This window comes from Cynara cardunculus (assembly GCF_001531365.2).
Source record: "Cynara cardunculus var. scolymus isolate 2C chromosome LG 11, CcrdV1, whole genome shotgun sequence".
Taxonomy (NCBI): Eukaryota; Viridiplantae; Streptophyta; class Magnoliopsida; order Asterales; family Asteraceae; genus Cynara; species Cynara cardunculus.
In genome coordinates, this window is record NC_037538.1 from 14,361,352 (window position 1) to 14,382,588 (window position 21,237).

At 35.4% G+C, this 21,237-nt stretch overlaps 4 protein-coding genes across 9 annotated transcripts; 2 read left to right on the forward strand and 2 right to left on the reverse strand.

Moving 5' to 3' along the window:
* Positions 1-1,203: 1,203 nt before the first annotated feature.
* On the reverse strand, positions 1,204-1,813 carry LOC112521332 (monothiol glutaredoxin-S4-like). The gene has a single exon (XM_025130122.1). It carries the CDS (start codon positions 1,745-1,747, stop codon positions 1,442-1,444), a length of 306 nt encoding a protein of 101 aa, XP_024985890.1. The 5' UTR covers positions 1,748-1,813; the 3' UTR covers positions 1,204-1,441.
* Positions 1,814-4,281: 2,468 nt separating this feature from the next.
* On the forward strand, positions 4,282-5,016 carry LOC112521354 (monothiol glutaredoxin-S2-like). Its single transcript, XM_025130168.1, has one exon. It carries the CDS (start codon positions 4,352-4,354, stop codon positions 4,658-4,660), a length of 309 nt encoding a protein of 102 aa, XP_024985936.1. The 5' UTR covers positions 4,282-4,351; the 3' UTR covers positions 4,661-5,016.
* A 2,333-nt stretch (positions 5,017-7,349) lies between these two features.
* Positions 7,350-13,120, reverse strand: LOC112520648 (protein THYLAKOID ASSEMBLY 8-like, chloroplastic). 6 transcript variants are annotated; one of them, XM_025129069.1, is made up of 4 exons: positions 12,971-13,120; positions 11,600-11,806; positions 10,059-10,517; positions 7,350-7,990 (listed from the first exon to the last, which is right to left on the reverse strand). In XM_025129069.1, exons 3-4 carry the CDS (start codon positions 10,488-10,490, stop codon positions 7,601-7,603), a joined length of 822 nt encoding a protein of 273 aa, XP_024984837.1. In that variant the 5' UTR covers positions 10,491-10,517; positions 11,600-11,806; positions 12,971-13,120; the 3' UTR covers positions 7,350-7,600. The 6 variants fall into 6 exon arrangements, with proteins under 6 accessions (XP_024984837.1, XP_024984835.1, XP_024984836.1 ...); XM_025129067.1 differs by having other exon boundaries at positions 11,600-11,816; XM_025129068.1 differs by having other exon boundaries at positions 10,059-10,520; positions 11,600-11,816.
* A 3,262-nt stretch (positions 13,121-16,382) lies between these two features.
* LOC112522119 (eukaryotic translation initiation factor 3 subunit I-like) lies at positions 16,383-21,030 on the forward strand. The gene is made up of 8 exons (XM_025131198.1): positions 16,383-16,752; positions 17,093-17,308; positions 17,656-17,783; positions 18,484-18,603; positions 18,690-18,779; positions 19,328-19,414; positions 19,503-19,582; positions 20,669-21,030. Exons 1-8 carry the CDS (start codon positions 16,569-16,571, stop codon positions 20,745-20,747), a joined length of 984 nt encoding a protein of 327 aa, XP_024986966.1. The 5' UTR covers positions 16,383-16,568; the 3' UTR covers positions 20,748-21,030.
* Positions 21,031-21,237: the final 207 nt, after the last annotated feature.

Below are 21,237 nucleotides of genomic sequence, written 5' to 3' on the forward strand. Positions count from 1 at the left end.
CCCTTTTTAATTTTAAATTTTTTTGAATCTTTTTTTAATTTAATTTTAATTTTAAAAATCTTTTAATTTTATCTTTATCACAATATATGGTTATTAAGTTGTTCTCGTGTTTTCGTAAATCACAGGGGTTCTCGTTTGAACCCTTCCCTATATATATATATATATATATATATATATATATATATATAAAGAATCTCTATTTCTGATTGAGGGAGCAAGAAGAGCGTAACTATACTTTGATCATGTTCTTGGTGTGGGGAAAGAAAATGAATTGATGCTATATAAAAATTATATAAAACTCGAACATCTAATGGAATGTCAATCTTTCTGTATTGCAAGATGTTTAAAAGGTGGATTTAGCATCAACAATAAATCCAAAATACACGTAGAAAGAAGTGATAATATTAAAGCACAGTCATTAACTATCATAAAGAAAATGGAGCAAGTTTTACGTGGAATCATCACACAACGATCACTTCTTTATTTTTCAAATATTTATCATTTTTCAAATAAACTTTTCTATATATATATATATATAGATATATATGGTATATGGTATATCAATATTTGTAACTTGTCACAATCTTATGTAGTTATGTATGTAAAGATCAACTAATATTCTTGATAGAAAATATATAAGGATAAATTATATATAGACATCTGCAATGAGAAATAATTTCTTCTGTGGGTTAAATTTGGAAAAGAAATCAATCGAGTTTTACACTACTAGAATACTTGGTATATTTGACCGAATAGGTGGTCGAAAATTTTAGACGGAATAAGTGGTCGAAAATTTTAGACGGATTTTCGATAAAATAACCATTACTTATATAAGATAAATGAAGGATGAGCATTCAAATTACGCAACGCATTGCATAGCTCCATCCATTCAAGAAGGATGGGGATGGAAGAGTGAGAGAGAAAATTCTTCCCAGAAAATAATTGTTAACAAAGACATTTTAAGAGTTATTCCTTTGCCATTGCTAAGACGGTAAAGATGTAAATTTAACGAGTTCAATTAACGACCCTAAGATTCCATATGATCGTCATCAAAACAGTCTCCAGGGAAATTTCAACACATAGGTCACAATTTGAGTCTTGACATAACCATCGAGGATTTTCCTGACTGTTATCTTTACGGGACCCATGAGATTAGTACAGGTGCGCTGGTGGGCACCAAGAAAGAAGGAAAAGGAAAAATGGAGGAGAGGCAACTCTAGAAGTATGATATTGCAGCATAGTATCATCACAAAGCAAAAAAGAGGATACCAGAGATAAAAATGAAACCTAGTACTAGTAGCCTCGTCGTATTTATAATCTCATACGATATGATCTACGATATAACTAATCATGTTTCTCACTCTAATTATTCGCACTTAAGACGTGCTTTATTATTAATGTACATGATCTTATGTTACTGCAACGATTATTATGAATCGAATCAAACCCATAAAGCTCCAGCCCTGATGAGCATTGGCTTCAAAACTCTTTTGAGTTGAAGACTCATAATCTCATTTGTTCCACCAACCAACTCACCACCAATGAACACAGCTGGGATTGTGCTGCAGCCGAGCCCAGACAATGCCTGTTCGATTTCTCGGCCTCTTGCTATCTCGTCAAGCTCATAAACAGTAGGGTTCACACCAAAGTCATTGAAGAGGGACTTGATTGTGTGGGACAAGATGCAAGAACTCTTACTGAAGATCACCACAGGCCTCTCAGAAACCATTTTCTTCACACCATCCATCTGTAAATTGAACTTAACTAGAAGTGTTTGATTAATGATTCAATAGGAGTGGGTTTAATTTGTTGTGTGCATGAAATGTGGGTGAGCCATGGAGAGATATATAGAGTTTGTAAGGATGATATGTGGAGAAAAGAGAATGTTTTAGGTTGGTCACAGACAGTGATATTAGGTTCAGAGATGCAAAAGTTGAGAGTGATACGTGGGAAAAAGTTGGCCGGTAGCGAATCTCTTTGCTACGGAAGCAGATTTAGAGATCTATGCCCATGTGTCTGTGTACGGCTCATATTCTATTAATTCTTCATACATGTTTTATTCCAAATTTCTAATGCTCTTTTCATGAGTTGGAATATCATATCTTTTATCAAAGTTTTGTGGACAATATTTGACAAAAAGTATAAGCTCTACATAAATTATTTGTAAACTTCAAAATTTCGCATCAGATGTTTTCTTTTAAATCGAAGACCTCTAGCACTAGGTAATTTATTTGGTACCTATGGCGTGAAGCAACGATTGCCCGTAATGTTATGGATGGCTTCTTTGATTGTGACACGGATATCTCATCATTAGCCTAGAACGGTCCATGGAAAACGCTTAAAATGTTATTAAGATATACAAGTTAGTTGCCTCAACAAAAATGTCGATCGGGATTTAGTTTGTGTAACCTTTTTAATACATTATCATTTTTGGGTTTCTATGCGAACCAGATTATGATTCACCTTTTGGGATTTTCTTGTTCTCTATTTAATATCACTTGGATGACGCTTATGCTTGTTTTTGTTCTAGATTTGATGGAATATAACTATTTTTTCACTTCAAAAATTCTTATATGCTTTTGGTTTTACGGTTCTCAGGAATTCTCTAACACCTTTTTCGGATTTTAAATAAAACCATTTCCTCTTAAATATAAAAACTAGCATGGATTAATTAATTTACAAAATTAAAATGTATATATATATATATATCTCTTTGTGAACCATATATGATATTCGGTATACTTAACATACACAATTTCACAAGGAATATAAAAGTTCTTGGTCCATTATCTCGTGTAAGAAAAACTTTTTGTATGTTCGTTCACGAGGGTATAAGCAAAGTTGGCCTTATCCAAAGATGCCCCCCATTCCATTACTTACACATGGACAAAATGAATATAAAAGAAACCCTTTGAAGGATTCTTTATGACCTCAATTAGAGTTGTAAATTTAAGTAACCTAAAATCAACTTGTGGTCACAGAGGTTCAAGTGCGATGACTCCGGGCTATTCGTAAAGCAGGTGGTCGTCCTGGAATTAATCGGCTCGCATAGCGGGTTGAATATCTAGGTTAATAAAAAAAGAAAAGTAAATGACAAATGGTCAACAATCTTTTGATCTTATAAATATATATTGTGATGCGAAGAGATGAGATGATATACTTATGAGAGTATGTGGAACTCTAGATTAGGTAATGGTGGAATCCGTTGGTAATTCATCAGTGAATTAATGTCTGTCAACAAAACATGCTTCGACGATCTGGTTGAGTCCTTCCACTAGGTTGCCATGATCAACTTCTCACTAGCGTATCGTACATATAGCTGAATGATGATATCGTAAAATATGTATCGTAGCTACCTCAAGGTTCATCTCACGGCCTACATATATCCGCAATCACAAATTACTTCGCTACGTTAATTTCTTACTTGGATTTGAGGCATATTCTCACACGTTAAGTCTTGTGGGTGAATTGAAGGCATTTTCAGCAACATCAACCTATAGGTTTGAATTGGGAGACTCCTTGGATTATTTGTATTCATGATAGCAGCTTACAGATAGAGAGTGTTTTCTACCGGAAAAACACCACGTAAAGCTGAAGTTAGAAAAAAAGATGCGCATGACGTATGTGGAGAAACAACGTCAATTTTACGCGAACAAGAGTTCTGAAAATCACTTGGAATCGCGATAGATAAGGGGGAATGCAATGCCATCACATGAAAAACACTTTAGAAATGCACAAACCGAAAGGAAAATTCCCCGGCCCTCCCTTTCGATTCTTCGCATACCTAATCCACCTGTAACTATCAAACCACCTCATCCATACAAATTTGCAAAGTCTAGCAATCACCGAATCGTTTATGAAAAAACATGAGATCTCAAGTTTGATCTTGTTGTATGTCATCAATCTCTATTATATATACATATACATATATATATATATAGGTCATAAGAATCTGACATAATTACAATGTACTCCTTTTGCCTTAAATGGGTTCACAGGAAGAAGTATCTAATTATGAAAGAGAGTTTTTATTCTCATTCGACCATTTATATAATAATTAAAGCCATAAAAGTATGATAGACTTTTTATACAAATTCATAAATGAATATAGATCGATGGAATAATTTCATATGTCACAGGAACCTAATTGATCATAAGAGACAAATGGAGATATCAAGAACCCGGTTCTCCTGTACTTCGTTTTCATGCCTTTATTCTTTATAATGCAGTATTCCACAAACCCTATATAATGGCCACATTGTTCCTTAGCTTCCTCACACCAAACCCCATAATCCTTTCAATCGTCTTATACATACCTTTCTGTAAACAAATTTCAAATTCAATCTCTAAAATGGATATGATCACAAGAATGGTGTCGGAGAGACCCGTGGTGATATTCAGTAGGAGTACGTGTTCTATGAGTCACACTGTAAAGTCTCTCCTTTTGGAGTTTGGAGTAAACTCATCCATCTATGAGCTAGATGAGATCCCCAAAGGCCGCGAAATTGAGCAAGCCCTTTTGAGGCTTGGACGGAACCCTATAATCCCGGCCGTGTTCATAGGAGGTGAATTTGTTGGTGGAGCCACAGAGATTATTAGCCTTCACCTTCAACGGTCACTACAACCGATGCTCAAAAATGCAGGAGCTCTGTGGGTGTGAGCATGGCTTTACTAATAGTCCACAAGCGCTAAATGAACTTTAGTCGCATAGATATTAAGTTGGTCATTTCATCGCGTCAAGTTGAGTTAACAATGAAGGCTTGTGGAGTTTTGAAACACACCGCACACGCATATATATATATATATATATATATATATATATATATAGTCGTATACATGAGAAATCAATCCTTCGGTTTCTTTGTATTTTGGTTTCCCTTTTTTTCCTTTTAACTACTAGAGCTCTATAGTTCATCAAATATCCTCAAACTGTACCTGATTAGCTCTATACATTTTGAGGCAAGTTCTTTTTTCGGAATAACAAACCACACTACTTGATTAATGACACTTACATGCATTTGTCGTTCGCATTTTGGTATTATTTGTGGCATAGGTGCGCGTGATACAACCGAGATCTCAAGTCGTAAATAATAACGAGATAAATATAACCAACCTATACCAGTATAATATGAAATACAAATACAGATCCAAAATGTGCTTAACTAATTCAAAGACCAACAATGATCACCAACATTCAACTAAATATGCAACTTCACAAGGAAACATAAATATTGAAAGCAAGTAATAAGTGACATAAGTATCCACTGTAAATTGTTCACTCATTTTGATGTAAAAAGTTTCTTATAAGTTAATCTATAACATTTTTCACATTGAATTGAACCCACAAATGCGTGTATAGTTTACCACTCATTCCGGTTCTTATATATACAGACATCCTCTTTCTTGCTACTATTTCCACTAAAGATGTGTTTTCCATTCAGACCTGGAGTTGAATACCCTATTCAAGAAACGGTTTGGAGTTGGCCACACGATATATATGCTTGGCCCGTATCAGGACCAAGTCGCGTACTTCAGGTTGGGAGATTTCACAAGTTGCCACCATCTTTATATAGTACGAGATAAATAATTAATATAGAGGAAGACTCTGGCCTTAACCATGTTCCTGGAGTATGATGATGCCCAAGGATCAATTGAGGGCCTTTTGAAGTTTTACACTGAGCCTGTAAATTGGTCTTTATTTCACATAAAGTCTAGCTGCATAGCTTTGTATGCCAGAGTACTCAGTACTTCTGATGCTATCATGTAATAGCGTTCAACGGTTCTTCGGCCTACCACCTTTCTCAAGTCCTATAACGAGAGATAATCAACCACAAAATAATCAACATAACTTGACGGAAATAAAATGAGAGATAGAAAGACACCGGATTTACGTAGAAAACCCAAAACGAGAAAAACCATGGGCGGAGGAACGTTTTTGTTTATATAAACTAGTCTGTATGAGTTAATCTGTTTGCATAAGTTGGAAAAGTTTTTTGTTTGGGAGAGTTTTTTTGCAGATGTAAAGAACGTTTTTTTAGTTGGAAGGGACATGTTTGGAAAAAAAAATTGGCTTTCTATATAAGGCTCCCTCTAGAAGCTTTTTGAATAAGTCACTTTCTATATCATTAAGTCACTACGAAACAGTCATGCATAGTTGAGTGAATAAGCCGTTAGTTTCATTAAACTTATTAAGTTGTTAACTGATAAGCGCTTAACATTTAGTCGTTAAACCTATAACTTTTGAATTTTACTTTTTTGCTTACTATGACAGCAATTTGAATATAATTTACTATTTTAGTTAAAAACTAATTATAGTTTTCCTTGTCTTTTAAGTTTCATATATTGAAATAAAGTTTCAATTTTGCTAATTTCAATTTGGAAAATGGAAAACTGGAAAATAAGGAAGCACGATCTTAATCCAGGATTTATCATTTTTTTATTAACCTGGATATCCAACCCGCTATGCGAGCCGACTAATCCCAGGACATTTTATCATTTTATATTTTGTATTCGGGGTTTTGCTTTTTATGTCCCCCCATCGTATTTTTTAATTATAATTAATAAAAACCAACATCGGGGTGAGATACTTAGCTTGAATAGATTCTAAACATTTTAAAAAATCGCATGTTTCATTGTTTCATTGACTTAAAAAATAGGCTTAGGAGCATTTTTTATTATTTTCACACAAGTCATCAAAAATCTTAGGACCGACCCTGACAATCACCTAACGAGATCAACAACATTTTCATAAAGATACTACAAGTCTAGAATACAAGACCTAACACGAAGTTGATGATGGTAAAACCAAACCAAACCAAACCAAACCAAACCAATCCAATAAGACAAATTTGATAATTGTGGTCATATTGTCATTTTGTTTTTTTTTTCCCAAGCATACTTAAAAGTTAAAACAAAAAAAAAAGAATCCTCATAATCATATTAGTTGCATTATTTTCATCCAATGTTTTTTTTTTTGAAGTATATAATATTTATATACGGCAAATGCAACAAATAAACTCACACACCTTCCTTACCTATAGTAAGGTTTGAACCCCTGAACTCCTAGGAGGCCAAGGGCTATGATATCACTAGACCAAAGACCCTTTGGTATTTTCATCCAATGTTGATCACATAAATCAACAAGATTAGTCAAGATGCTGACATTTCCATCAATTTGTTATTTCCACATCATACTTTTGTCCCAAATTGACAATTCATGCTACTTAATTTATATTAAAACCAAAAGGAAGGGCTAAAGTGATCAATTGTTGCATATCAAAAGACTGAGCAACCCATTGCACATTGAGACAATAGTATAATTTAGAAGGATGACTTTTACACAGATTTTGAGGCATTCTTCTATTAGACAGACACGCTTTTATTAAAAACAAATCTATCAGAAGGATAATCTCCGAAATTACCAACATGTTGGGACTTGAATCAACAATAGCTTTCTATTCTCTAAAATGGCTGAAGAATTAGACCTTTCTAGTTCAAGGTTAAACTAGTATGTTCAAAACTCGCATAGATATAAACTATCCAGATACCATCTTAAAACAAACAACAAATATTATGTAATTTCAAAATAACATACGATACCTTAACGCAATCCAAATATCTCTTCTGGGGGGTCGTAAATACTCTGCTCGGGAAAAATCTCCTCAAAGTCTTGTTTGACCTTGTTCCTCAACAGGGGATGCGGCAGAAGCCCCTTCAACAGAATTCTGAATGGCAACTCATCAGGTGGATCCGGAGATTGTTTCATATCCTCATAGATGTTCATAGCATCACCAGGAGACCCAAACCTCAAAAACCCGCGAATCACTTCTGTGTATGTTTGAGAATCCGGATACAAATTTTCTTTTCTCATGCTTTCCCACAGCTTCATTGCCTCATCCATCTTTTTAGATTTAGATAATGAGATGATCAAGTCTTTATATAGATATACATCAGGCTGATACCAGTCTTGCTTTTGAATGACCCAAAACATCTGAAATTTCCATAAACCGGCTGTATGATAAGAATTTTAATACAATTATAATACATGTATCCAATAGTTCGCTCCTAGCTCAATGCCAATACATGGGTATAAAACAAAATTTAGCACTTCAAAATCATTCACGGGAAAGTAGATGAGTATTAAGTAAGCATTTATATGTTTTTGGTGGATGAAATATGGATACAAAGAGTAACGGAGATGGTGTGTTTTGCAGGTAAAGGGAGTATTGCTTGGGGGTCTTAAACTTTAGAAAACAATTAAAACAAGCAAGGAAGGCAATAATGTTATGATAGATAAAGATGCTACACACACAGGGAAAGCTAATGGTGCCTAAAAGCTGATGGTGCCAATCTATTACATTCCAATAGCAGGATCCTACAAATTCTATAGAACACCGAACGAGGTCTTCCAGGCAGTGTTGGGAGTTGCACTAATCACAGTTTGGTTGAGGGAGGGAAGATTGAGGTGGTTTGGTCATGTTCATAGGAGACAGGTGTCAACTCCTGTGAGGAGGATAGATTGGATGACGATAGGGGGGGCAAGGAGGAGGTGTAGGCCAAGAAGGATGTGGGATGAGCAACTGGACATAGCAGTTTTAGGTATTCCCAAGGACATGACCTCTCATAGGAGCTATTGGAGATGGAGTACTAGGGTAGCGGACTAGGGGTGGGTTTTTGCAGCTAGCGTGCGTAGTTAGAAGGAAGTTACTGGGCAACGTAGAGAGTGGGAGATAAGGATAGTGGGTGGACTAGGGGTGTGTATTTTCCTTAACTTGATTATGTTTTTCTTGTACCTGCTTCTATTTGTTTGTTATTCTTTACTCTTAACTAGCTTTTTAATTTTTATTTAATCTTATTTTTTTCTTTCTGCCGTTATCTCTCTCTTTTCACTCTTTTCACAAGCCGGAAATCTTCACAGGAACAGCTGCTCTACACTTCGGGTAGGGTAGAGGTAACGTTTATGTACATCTTACCTCCACGTGGGACAACGTTTGGTTTCGTTTCATTAACAGGGTTCTACTCTATAATATACTAAATGACAACAAATGAAAACCATTATCACATGTCCACTCTGCTCCTTCATCCCTGATGAAATTTGTTTTGCACTATACTAAAACAAATAAATTGGATGCAAATAAAAATGTAGCCAATTCCTCTTTTCTCCCTTCATTTCTTTGGCATTATAATTGTCTCCTTAAATACATGAGTGCCAACGATTTCTTAATACCACATGCTACTAGCATTAAAACAGAGCACAAATCCCAGATCATTCCAGAACTAGTAATATGAGATCATAACCAAAAGAAAGATGCTTTATAATATGAATTTATATGCACACATTGCAACCGACCATGGAGATTCCACCTGCGATTGTTATATGAAATGGGTGTGAATCTTATCAATCATAGCTTCAAATAACATAGCCATTTACAATTTAGAGCTTCCACTTAATTGACCCACTTTGGCTAGTACTAGTAGTTGAATTCTTATTATAGCTAATCCGCTTTCAACTTAACTCCTATGTCCAATAACCATTTTGAAGCAAGTGTAAGAGTTCACAACAAAATTGAAATTTCATATTACCAATACAATAGCTTGATTCAACCTTTAAACCACAGAGTTAATTATTCTCATACAATGACGGCTAATAAAGTGATGAACACCGTTGTGCATCGTGACACCAACCCGACAAAATCACACAAAGAAACTGTTGATATAATAATCAGCCAGCTTGAGATACTGGTAAGCTCCCAAATCAACTATACTAGAGTTTACAAAAGAATATGCATCATTGCATGCCACTACAACCACACTACCTTCTTATTTATAGCTTCCTCCTAACCGACTTATGTCCCCCCCCCCCCTAACCACTTTAGCAAATGGTCAACAATCATCGCTGCTATAAAGTAATTTTACCAAAATACTCCTGAACCATATGTTTATCATAAAGATATTGCATTGACTGCTAAACCCTATGCCCAGTTAAGAGGTGGATATTTGGAAAACAAGCAAGACAACTAAGTGATCAAGTTAATTGATTAAAGGAGGGATGAGAAAACCTTGACGGCTAAATCCACTTCCTCTTGGCGTTCAAGCTCATTGAGAACAGCAACCATGTCCATCTTTAAGAGCCTTGAGACATGGGTTTTAACAAACTTGTCCAGTTTTTCTTCATCGTTTTTTACTCTTTTCAACCCCAAAATAACAAAAAGAGCTTCTTTACCAAGCAATTTCTTTCCCCTCCAAAGAGAACCTCTCGGCCTACCATCGTGGTAATACCGAGGCCTCAAATATCTCTGAAACTGCTGTTGGCAATGGCAGACACCATCGATACTTTGAGTTGTGTGATTGAATTTTAAAGGTGCTGTGGAGGAAGAAGCATAAGAAGAAACGCAGCCTTTCAAGATGGGTATTCTCATTACATCACGGTGGAGCCATGAGAAAACAGATAATCTTAGCTTTGACCTCAATATGCCCCCAATGGCTGCCATTGCAGTCGCTGAGACACAAATCCACCCCTGCTGTCCAACAAAAAAGTTAATGTCAACTATATAATAGAACAATATGTCAAACTGATGACAGATAGAGAAAATAACATACGCAATTAGGATGTCTGGAAATTGCAATTTATATGCGCTCTTGGAATTCTTTCAATCTCAGGTGATGTTTGGTCTGCTACCATGGAATCATTATGGTTATGGTTGTGATAGTAGAGTGGAAGGGGAATAGTTATTATTATTCCAAAACTAATTTTCAGGCTTATGAGTTGAGTATGGGCATCATTCCCAATAGCGGTGGCTGGTTTGCTAGCTATGAGTATAGGAATGCAAAATTGCAAAGAATTACATTGAAAACTGTTCATGCCTTTCATAATAAGTTATTTAACTACGACACGGCATAATCTCAATCATTACAAGTTACAACATTATGTAAGTTCTCACATTTAAACATCATGCATATGTTTACTAACTCCTTAACAAGTTCATAAACTCACAAGGTGTACTCACAACATTACTCATGCAACAGTTATTGCTGTATAAAGTGGCCACAATTCACTTTTGACACGTGAAGCCGGTCCTCACAATGTGGGCATTCACCCCTTGGGCACTTTCGTCTCAGGCACACACCACCAATTCATATGTTTTTCTCACACTCATGGTTCGACGTTGACACACTTACAAATAATTAAACTCCCACGCACATATGGCTCACAATTTCTCAACACGTAAATACATATGCATTATAAAGGATGGGTCCCTGGAACTCACCTTGGTGTATAGATTTTCTGGAACTCACCTTGGTGTATAGATTTTCTGAGACCGTCTCCCGTAGTCTCAACGGGCTTGACCCAAAACCTCTATTACTCTCACATTTCAAGCAATAAAACCACACAGGAATACATAACTCTCTTTTAGCATCTTCAATTCGTCAAAATACTAACTTTACAGCCCTATTTCAAGATTAAACTCACATACATGCTTATAACCCAAGATTTGAACATTTAAGCCTCACATATTTGCTTCAATCTACCGGGTAAAAACACATGTACATCCAACACAACTGAGGTTGAGGAATTTGCCAAATAATGTTGATTTCTTACCTTGAATTGCAGAACCGAGACCTCGATCTCGAAACTCTTTCCTGGATTCCTCTTTTATGTCGTTTCTTCCCTCTCACTCGTTCTCTTTCTGGTTCTTGATGTGGTGTTCTCTTTCTGCCACGAGCCTCTTTTCAGTCGGTAGCCACCACTCTAATCCCTCAACTTCTTCCCTATTTGAACGTGATACTCCAACTTCCACATTTGCACCTTCATTGCGCTGAGGTTAAAGAAATTCCTCAACTTAGGTTTTAGTGATAAAGACGATCAGCCCCTGAACTCTTGGTTTTTAATGATTAAGGTGGTGTTTGTTTTTTAAGAGGTGCTGAAGTTTAAAGTCTGATTTCACTTCTGATTTATAAGAGGTGGTGTTGAAGTTTGAAATCTGAATCGGTCAGACTATTTACGTCTGAAGTCTGAAATCTAAATCAGTCAGACTGTTTGTTTTTACATCTGAAGTCTGAAATTTGAATCAATATAAGATTGTTTGTTTTTGTAAACTGACAAAAGTCTTAAGTCTGAAATCTGAATCAATTCATTTTAATTAAATCAACTGAACTGAAATATCCAATCATTTAAACCATTTGTAAACTACCATCTATTTTTTACACATTCAAAACTTCAACTGAAAAACGTCAATTGATTCCACACACAATGTTAAACCCGAACAAAGTCTCATAACAACTAGAATCAATATTCATGAACAACGTCTCATGGAATGAAGATATGCTCAAACAGCCCAATTTTGCCATCTGATGAGAACGCAGTTTAAGATATCATTCTAGATTTTGCCCCTACTGGATTCACTCCAAAGTCCTTAGCTGGGTGTATTTTTGTGTTTAGTCCACTCTTGTATTACATACATACCAACACCAATCAGCCAAAATGTGGTATCAGAAAATTCTTTTGTTTTTGGATGGGGTCAGTTTTGTTGTATCACAAGTGTTGGTTCAGTTTCATTCCCACCACTGTTGGATCTCATTTTCCCCCAACTGATAACCTACCATTCACTTGTGAATGAATGATTGTATATTTGCATACTCAACTCTAGTCATGGAAACATTGGATGCTGGCAAAATAAAAAGGCATGTTTGTCCCTTCTATCAAAATAAAATGACTACATTCAGTAAAACAGGATCAGAGCCTTCAAAAATCTTGAATGGCATATCTGCAAACATTGGTTACTAAAGCATAAACCATAATCAACATCAAGAAACCGAAATGTGGTCACAAACACTCAGAGGTAATCGAACAAGCATAAAATCGAACAAATATGCAGTAGAAGAAATCGAACAAGCAGAAGTAATCGAACAAGCAGAAAAATCGAACAATAAGAAGATGGCTATGGAGAAATCGAGTGAAGGAAAGCATTACCTTCTGCGGAAATCGAGTTTTCAGATTTTGGCGTGTTTGAAATCAAACAGCAAAGCGAAGGAGACGAGCTGTGAAGGAGACGAGCGGCTAGGGTAGAATTTCTCCAAGGGTAGGATGTGTTTCTTGGCCTGAACCGCAAAGTGAAGGAGACGAGCTATGAAGGTAGAATGTTTCCAGGGTAGGCGTGTTTAAGTTTTTATTTGAAAAAAAAAAAAAACAAACGTTTTTAATATCTATTAAGTTTTTAGAGTGTGTTTTGTGTTTAGATATGATCGAATGGAATAAATGTTTAATATTTGGTAAGATAAAATTTGACAAAATAAAATAAGTAAAATGATCAATTTATTTGTAATGAGTTATTTAATTTATGTAATTTATTAAATTATAATAGAATAATTATTTTTTATAACAAAATATATTATTTGAAAATTTTCGTCAAAACAATTAAAATGACATCAAATAAAAAAGGATAAAATATACAAAATAGCAATCTACTTTCATAAAAAAATTATTATAATACTTTCAATTTTTCTTATTACAACAATGTACTTTCAAACTAATTTTTATTAGGATATTGTACTTTGAAAAATTTACGCATTATAGCATTGGTAATCTTTTGATTTAAATTTACCCATTATATCAGGTTTTCATGTCACCTTATTGTCCATATAGGTTGTCCACATGTATTATGTGACTTTCTTATTACAACATTGTACTTTCAAAATTATTTTATTATAGCAACTATTAGTTCTTATTAAACAATGTAYTTTTAATTTTAATATTTAAATATTTTACATGTTATTTAATAAATATATTACATGAATTAAAAAAAATTTAAATTATTCATTAACATACTAATATTAATAAAACTAGCATAAAACAATTTATCTCGCTAAAATTTAAAAAATATATTTGTTTTTTGAAAAAAGAAAATAAGAATTGTTTTTTTTTTACCAAAAAATATTATTTTTTAAAGAATATATTAAATTTGTTCAAAAAAATTTATTTGACGTATAAATATATTAGTTCAATTAGATTTTTTGAATTATTTATTAATATATTAATATTAAAAAATTGTATATCATAATTTTATTTCGTTAATATTTTAGAGAAAACTTTAAAAGATATGTATATTTCTGAATAAAATAAGAAGTGTTATCTTTTTTACAAACAAAATATATCTTGAAAGTAATGTATTATATTTAGGGGCTGTTTGGCAGTTGTTGAATGATTTAGTGTAGAATAGTTAAGAGGTCAGAATGGCTAAGAGGGTCAGAATGGTTAAGTGCTGAATGAAATATGGTTGTTTGGTAAATTTTTTATGAATAATAACAAATTACCATTTTAACCCTTAATAATATTAATTTAAATTAAATTATAAATAAATAAAAAAATCACATATGGATATACATAGCCTCCACTACCACTTTATCTCTTCCTCCCTCTCTGGCTCTCTCTCTCTCTCTCTCTCTCCTTCTCACGCAAATTTGCAGACTTTCAACCTCAACAATCTTCACATAAACTTGCTTATGTTTGGTCGTCGTCGGAGTTGAAGGGATGTTTGGTCGTCATCGGTCCTTTCCGTTCTCCTACCATCTCTCCTTCCATCTCTCCTTCCCTCCGTCGCCAGCCTTAGCCGCCGCTCTCGCCTTCCGCCTCAGCCATCCCTTTCCGTCGCCAGCCTTCCGCCTCTGCCTTACTTCCATCGCCAGCTTCGATCGACTGTTCCGGTGACCAACAAGATTTTATTTTTGGGTTCTATGATTTGATTTTGATTTCAATAAAGAACAAACTTTTTGTGGGTTTGATTTCCTTCCACAGATCGATTGGAAGGAAGAAGGTGAAAGGAGTGGGAGGGGACGAGATCGATTGGAAGGAGGAAGGTGAAAGGAGTGGGAGGCGACGAGATCGATTGGAAGGAGGAAGGTGAAAGGAGTGGGAGGCGACGAGATCGATTGGAAGGAGGAAGGAACATGGATGGAAAAGGTTGAGAGGGCAAAAATGGAAGAACATACGTCTGAACCATTTAGGAGCCCCCTAACCCCTAAATCGTTAAGAGGATTTTGTCATGGTTAAGAGCTTCTTATTTTTTTGCCAAACAGCTTGTATCTCTGACCGATTAAGAGGTTTCCTCTTAATGTCATCATTAAGAGGCAACCAAATAGCCCCTTAGTTAAGAAATACTTTACTCTATAATATTTAATTTGCATGAAATTTAATAAGAAAAAGTCAAAAAAAAATTAGATGTTTTTTTTTAAATCATAGCAATGAAAAATGAAAATCACTAATAAAATTCACTGTCCCATGTTTGGCGCAGCATGGGACAGAACAATAATTCACTATCCCACGTTTGGCACGACATGGGTCAGGGACAAGAATTGAGACAATGTGGGACATCATGGGCCAAAAGAAGTTTTTTCTTGTTCCACCAAAATAAGTGGAACAAAATGGGACAAGAATGAGACCAAAACTAAAATATTATTAATCTATTCTAGTTTGATATATAATCTTAATATGGTATTTGTTTTAATGGTCATTACCGCTAGTTTCGGCTACCGCCGCCACTACCTGCGGCCACCTGTACCTCCTCTTCCACTACAACAACATCATCCACCGCCTCCACAACCACCGTTCACTAAGTCCATTGCCATCTCTACCATAGTCGACCACCACCGTCCATTGCCACCACCACCACCATCGTTCGCCACCTTCAACTCCTTCTCTACTTCAACAATCTCCTCCATAACCTCCACAACCATCATCGGCCACCACCATTTATTGCCACCTCACCTCCACCATAACCACCACCACCACTATCTTCATTACATCAACCACAACTAACTCCTCTACCGTTGTCAACCGCCACCACCACCACAATCTACCATCTTCATGTCCTCTATAACCACCGTCGTCCACCAACACCAAGCACCACTGCCTCTACCTCCATAATCAATGTCGGCCACCGACCACCATCGTTCGTTGCCATTATTACCGTCGACCACGGATCACCACCGCCCGTTGCCACTACTACCGTCGGCCACCACAACACACCATGACCAAAACCACCTCTACCGCCACCACTACTACCACCAATTATATCAAAATTTTCATTCAAATTTGGTACAAATATGAAAATTATGTACAAATATTTATAAATTAAATTATTTAATTATTACTTTATTTATGTTAATTATAATTACTATATAATATTTAAAATCATCAAATAACTTTTGAAATAGTTTGTCTAGCTTTGTCACGTCCAGTCTTAATCATACCAAACACAAAACATACTTATGTTATGTCCAATCTTATCCCATCTAATTATGTCTTATCCAGTCCAATCTTGTCCCATCTAATATTGTCTTATCCGATCATACCCTTTTATCCTATCCGGGCCTCTCCAATTATGTCTGTTGTACCAAACAATTGAAGAGAGAGTTTAACGTTACTTTTTTCCAAATCTACGAAATCTGTAAAATAGTATTGCAAACCAAAACCCCGCACTCATCTTCATCGTCTTCGTCTGATTTAGGGTTTCCAACTTCGGAAAAGTTTTCCCAATTTTCTTCGATCAAATTTTCGACAAATTAAAGCAAAGATGAGGCCAATCTTGATGAAAGGGCACGAGAGGCCACTCACTTTCCTCAAGTATAACAGGGACGGAGATCTTCTGTTCTCTTGCGCCAAAGATCATATGCCAACTGTTTGGTTTGCCGATAACGGCGAACGGTTGGGCACATACCGTGGTCACAATGGAGCTGTTTGGTGCTGCGATGTATCAAGTAAGTTACTTTCTTTCTCTACCTCTTTGAGTCTCGGTATTTCGTCAAGTTAACAACCGGTTTTGTGTATTCAAAATTAAGTTATTAATTTCCTCAAGTTGTCAATTTGGTTTTGTAAAAGTTTTCGTTGATTAACTATGTATCAATTCTGTTACATCAATAGGAGTTTTGTATTAGTTTACAATTGGTTATTGATTGGTTTTTGGCTATTTTCGTGTGCCATTGACAATGTGCTCATTCCTTTCTTGAGTTTGTAACTGCGGAAAACCAATTTGGTTTTGCTATTTGGACCAGCATAGGATCTGGCTTTTAGATAACTGATTGAGGATTAATTCTGCAGGAGATTCGTCACGATTGATTACTGGTAGTGCTGATCAGTCGGCTAAACTATGGGATGTTCAAAGTGGAACACAGCTTTTCACTTTCAGTTTCGATTCACCTGCTAGAGCTGTTGATTTTGCTGTTGGTGATAAACTTGCTGTCATCACCACAGACCCTTTTATGGGGTTGTCTTCTGCCATCCACGTCAAATGCATTGCCGCAGACCCAGATGACCGTGAGTTTGCTGTTTCACAAATTTGCCTGACTTATTTTTAATGATATCAAATTTACTATGTTGTTCTACTTTCAAAGGAAGAGTCAAATTTGTTCATTTGGTTAGATATGGGCCTATAAATGTATTCAGGTAATCGGGGAGTTGGTTTTTTTTTAATTTGTAAGTTTATGTATTTTATGTTTGGTCTTTTAAGTCTTCCTGTTAATGGGAACTGAATAGCAGTAAATATGATTTTTTTTACTCTTTCTGCATGTGGGCATGAGAAAGCATCTTTAATCTCTCTTTCGCTGCAGTGCATTGGTTTTATAATTCAATATAACTTGGTTCTAATTGGTGTAACTTTTCAGAGGTTGGTGATTCTGTACTAGTACTTAAGGGTCCTCAAGGAAGGATCAATAGAGCGGTTTGGGGACCTCTGAACAAGACAATCATTAGTGCTGGCGAAGATGCTGTGGTCCGGATTTGGGACACAGAGGTATGCTTTCTACATTTAACATGTTTTCTTCTTAGCAGTTGAAGCAGTATTTGTAGAATCCTAACAAAATTCACACAAAAGACCATGCTTTCTTAGTATTTTATGCAGATAGAAGAACGCTAAATTTGTACATAAGCATTCATATATATATATATATATATATAGCTGGTAGTACCTTCTGGAATACAAACATCTTCACATTTTAATTATGTGTGGATGAGAAGTCAAAGGTGGAACTTTAATTTATGTTCTGACGGTTGGGTTATGGGAGGACAAATCTGTTTATCATCCATCCCACAGAAACTTTATGGTTTTTGTTTTGGCAGATCATATGAGTTATTTGAATATAACAGATGGGATGTAGCATTTTTTAAAATCAATATCGAGTATTAGTTATAGAATCCTAGTGAATAATTACTCTTAGCACACAAATCATTATAGTTGTTGAATAATATACTCTAATTACACTAATCATGGTAATCTCAATGAGAAGTTGCTTGTGTATATTGGAAGTGCTGGAATGAAATATTACTTCCATGTCGAATTACAAAATACAAACTTAAGTAAACAATGTTAGCAATTGCACAATTGTCAGCTTCTTTATTTACTTTTTCTTTTTTTCCCTTTTTTCATTCAGCTCATCATCGTCCTTATGTTATTTCTGGTTTCACTCATTATTTCTCTTATTTTGAAATGACAGACAGGAAAATTGCTGCAAGAAAATGACAAGGAAGTTGGTCACAAAAAGACAGTTACGTCACTTGCAAAAGCTACTGATGGATCACATTTTCTCACCGGGTCTCTAGATAAGTCAGCAAAGGTAATCTATGTCTCTTCATCACTTCTCATGGTGGGTGTTATAGCCTTTTAACCGCATTTCTTATCCTTTTTCCAATTATTTATTAGCTTTGGGACATCAGATCGCTGACATTGATCAAGACATATTTTACTGAACGCCCAGTCAATGCCGTTGCCATGTCTCCACTTCTTAACCATGTAAGTTCAATAAATAATCTTTGTTTGTTTTATGATACTTGCTGTGTATATTGAATTGGTTCACGTCTCTAATGTAATCTTGATTCATGGTATTCTAGTTCCTTTATTCGTTCTTTGAACTTGGTGTCTGGAGTTCAATTATTTTTTCAAATGAGTTTCTGTCATCCTGGTCTTCAATGGTGTATATGGTCAATTGGTGCTTAAAAATGGAAACCTATACCCCCTGTCTCGAAAAATGCAACATTTTCTATTTTGGGTTGTCCCAAAAGGGCAGTGCTCTTTTTAGTAAGATTTCTATGCAAATTTACCTATTTGCTAAGATTCTTGTGACATTGAATCGGGTCCACAAGTTTTCTCAATTTTGGCTTGGTAAGGACATTTTAGGTATTTGGATAATTAATAACAATGATGGTGTAACATCTTCTCTAATGTTTCTTAACCCAAGGAATTGCTTAACATGAGTTCAGTTGGTTGAGAATTTAAAGCATATGTACATTTAATAAGCCTGCTTGTTGTAACAAGTCATCACTGAAAAACCTCCTTTATAGGTGGTGCTTGGAGGTGGGCAGGATGCATCTGCTGTTACCACAACTGATCATCGTGCAGGGAAATTTGAAGCCAAGTTTTATGACAAGGTATCTGTTGGCAACATGTTTTCTACTGGATTTGGATCTGATCTTTTGATAGTTTAATGACCTATGAAATATTACATGTATCTACTAGATTTTACAAGAAGAGATTGGAGGCGTTAAAGGACATTTTGGTCCAATAAATGCTTTGGCATTCAACCCTGATGGGAAAAGGTACATTCTTCATTGGCAAACAAATTGAAATTGAGATCTAATAATGAAGTAAGCATCTGGTTGATATTTATTATAATAATTTCCGCCTAGATTTTTTACATCAAATAGTTCTCTATCTTTCTACTTCTCACTAGATTTTGCATTTGTTGGTAGCCGATAGATACCTGCCCTCTACACTAGGGGTGCACATGGGTTGGGTTGGTTGAGGCTATTTGAACGACCCAACCCCACTACTTTGGTTTGTAAAATCACAATCCCTTCAACCCTCAATTACAGTTTTCTTACTTATTGTACTACCCCTGTTCTAAGCACGTATTTCTCAAGGGTCATTATGTGCAGAAGGATTTGTAACCCACAACCTCCAATCTGAACCACCACCCGACCCCACCCCACCCCCCCAAAAAAAACCAAGAAAAAGAGCATCATATAGATGGCTGGCTTAAGATCCCAGTCTCCAAATGGATTGTGACATCCACTCCGGCTGCCAGACTCAAAAGTCTTGCCTGTTTATGCAAGTACACCACCCGCCTTTAGGGAAAATTTCTTATCTGCTTGGATTTTTCACGTGCCAAATTAGTTTCATGAATAAGTGCTGTATTTCTCTTCTAGTAATTAATGGGATTGACATCATGTTGTAGCTATGAAGCCGTGTCATACTACCTCAAACCTCTATGCATTTGCAAAGACACTTGCTAACATGGAGAACATGACTGTTGTGATTAACTAATCGTGTATTCATATATGAATAAGTTGTATAAATGTGTTTATGTTGATGCCATTTAGTTCTAGTTTGTATCATTGATTTAAATTGACACTGACCTAATCATCTCATGGGTAAAAACTAGTTATGAAATTTGTTAAGACATGTAAATCTTCTTTCTTACATTTGTACTCTTTTAGTTCTTTTGAGATGACAAGAAAACATGAGACACGTGATACAGGTGTTCTTGTATGTTCTCGTTTGAACATCTCTCTATACTTGATTTATTTTTCTTGTATGTTCTCGTTTGAACATCTCTCTATACTTGATTTATTTTACCTTGTATCTGATATATATATATTTTTGAACTGATGTAATAATAATAGTTTCTCAAGCGGAGGTGAAGATGGTTACGTGAGACTGCATCACTTTGATCCCGACTACTTCAAGATTCCATCAATTTGATCAACATTTACATTCTCATTCGGTTTTCTAGTAGGAAGGAGGCCTGAGATTGCTTCAGTTTTGGAGAGACAAAATTTGAAGATTATTGATTCAACAGTTTCGAGCATCGTTGAAGATTATTGCTTCAGTTTTGGAGATACAAAAAAGTGCACAGATTCACTGATGAATAATGACACTTTGGTTGATAGATCGATAGATAGATAGATACAGTGTTATAATTCTTTTTGCTCCACATTCTCAAATGGATTCACCACTTTCTAATTTACCAGCTCTATTTGAAATGTGACGGTTTTATATATTTTGATGTTACTACATAATTTATTGAATTATTTCATAATATTTAATTTCCATTGGAGATGGTCCCATTTTGAGCAGGCAAGGATGAAGACCCATTGAGACTGCTACTGATTTGGTCAGTACTACTAACTTGGTTCAGCTTCTTTACCAACATACCCTTACCCACAAATATGCTGATTGATATACTGACCCA

Coding starts and splice junctions, on each gene's coding strand:
- LOC112522119 (XM_025131198.1), top strand. CDS start 16,569: ATGAGGCCAATCTTGATGAAAGGGCACGAGAGGCCACTCACTTTCCTC. Junction 17,784..18,483: donor TCCGGATTTGGGACACAGAG/GTATGCTTTCTA, acceptor TTGAAATGACAG/ACAGGAAAATTGCTGCAAGA. Junction 18,780..19,327: donor TGTCTCCACTTCTTAACCAT/GTAAGTTCAATA, acceptor CCTCCTTTATAG/GTGGTGCTTGGAGGTGGGCA.
- LOC112520648 (XM_025129070.1), bottom strand. CDS start 10,490: ATGGCAGCCATTGGGGGCATATTGAGGTCAAAGCTAAGATTATCTGTT. Junction 7,991..10,058: donor AAGTGGATTTAGCCGTCAAG/GTTTTCTCATCC, acceptor TGGAAATTTCAG/ATGTTTTGGGTCATTCAAAA.
- LOC112521332 (XM_025130122.1), bottom strand. CDS start 1,747: ATGGATGGTGTGAAGAAAATGGTTTCTGAGAGGCCTGTGGTGATCTTC.
- LOC112521354 (XM_025130168.1), top strand. CDS start 4,352: ATGGATATGATCACAAGAATGGTGTCGGAGAGACCCGTGGTGATATTC.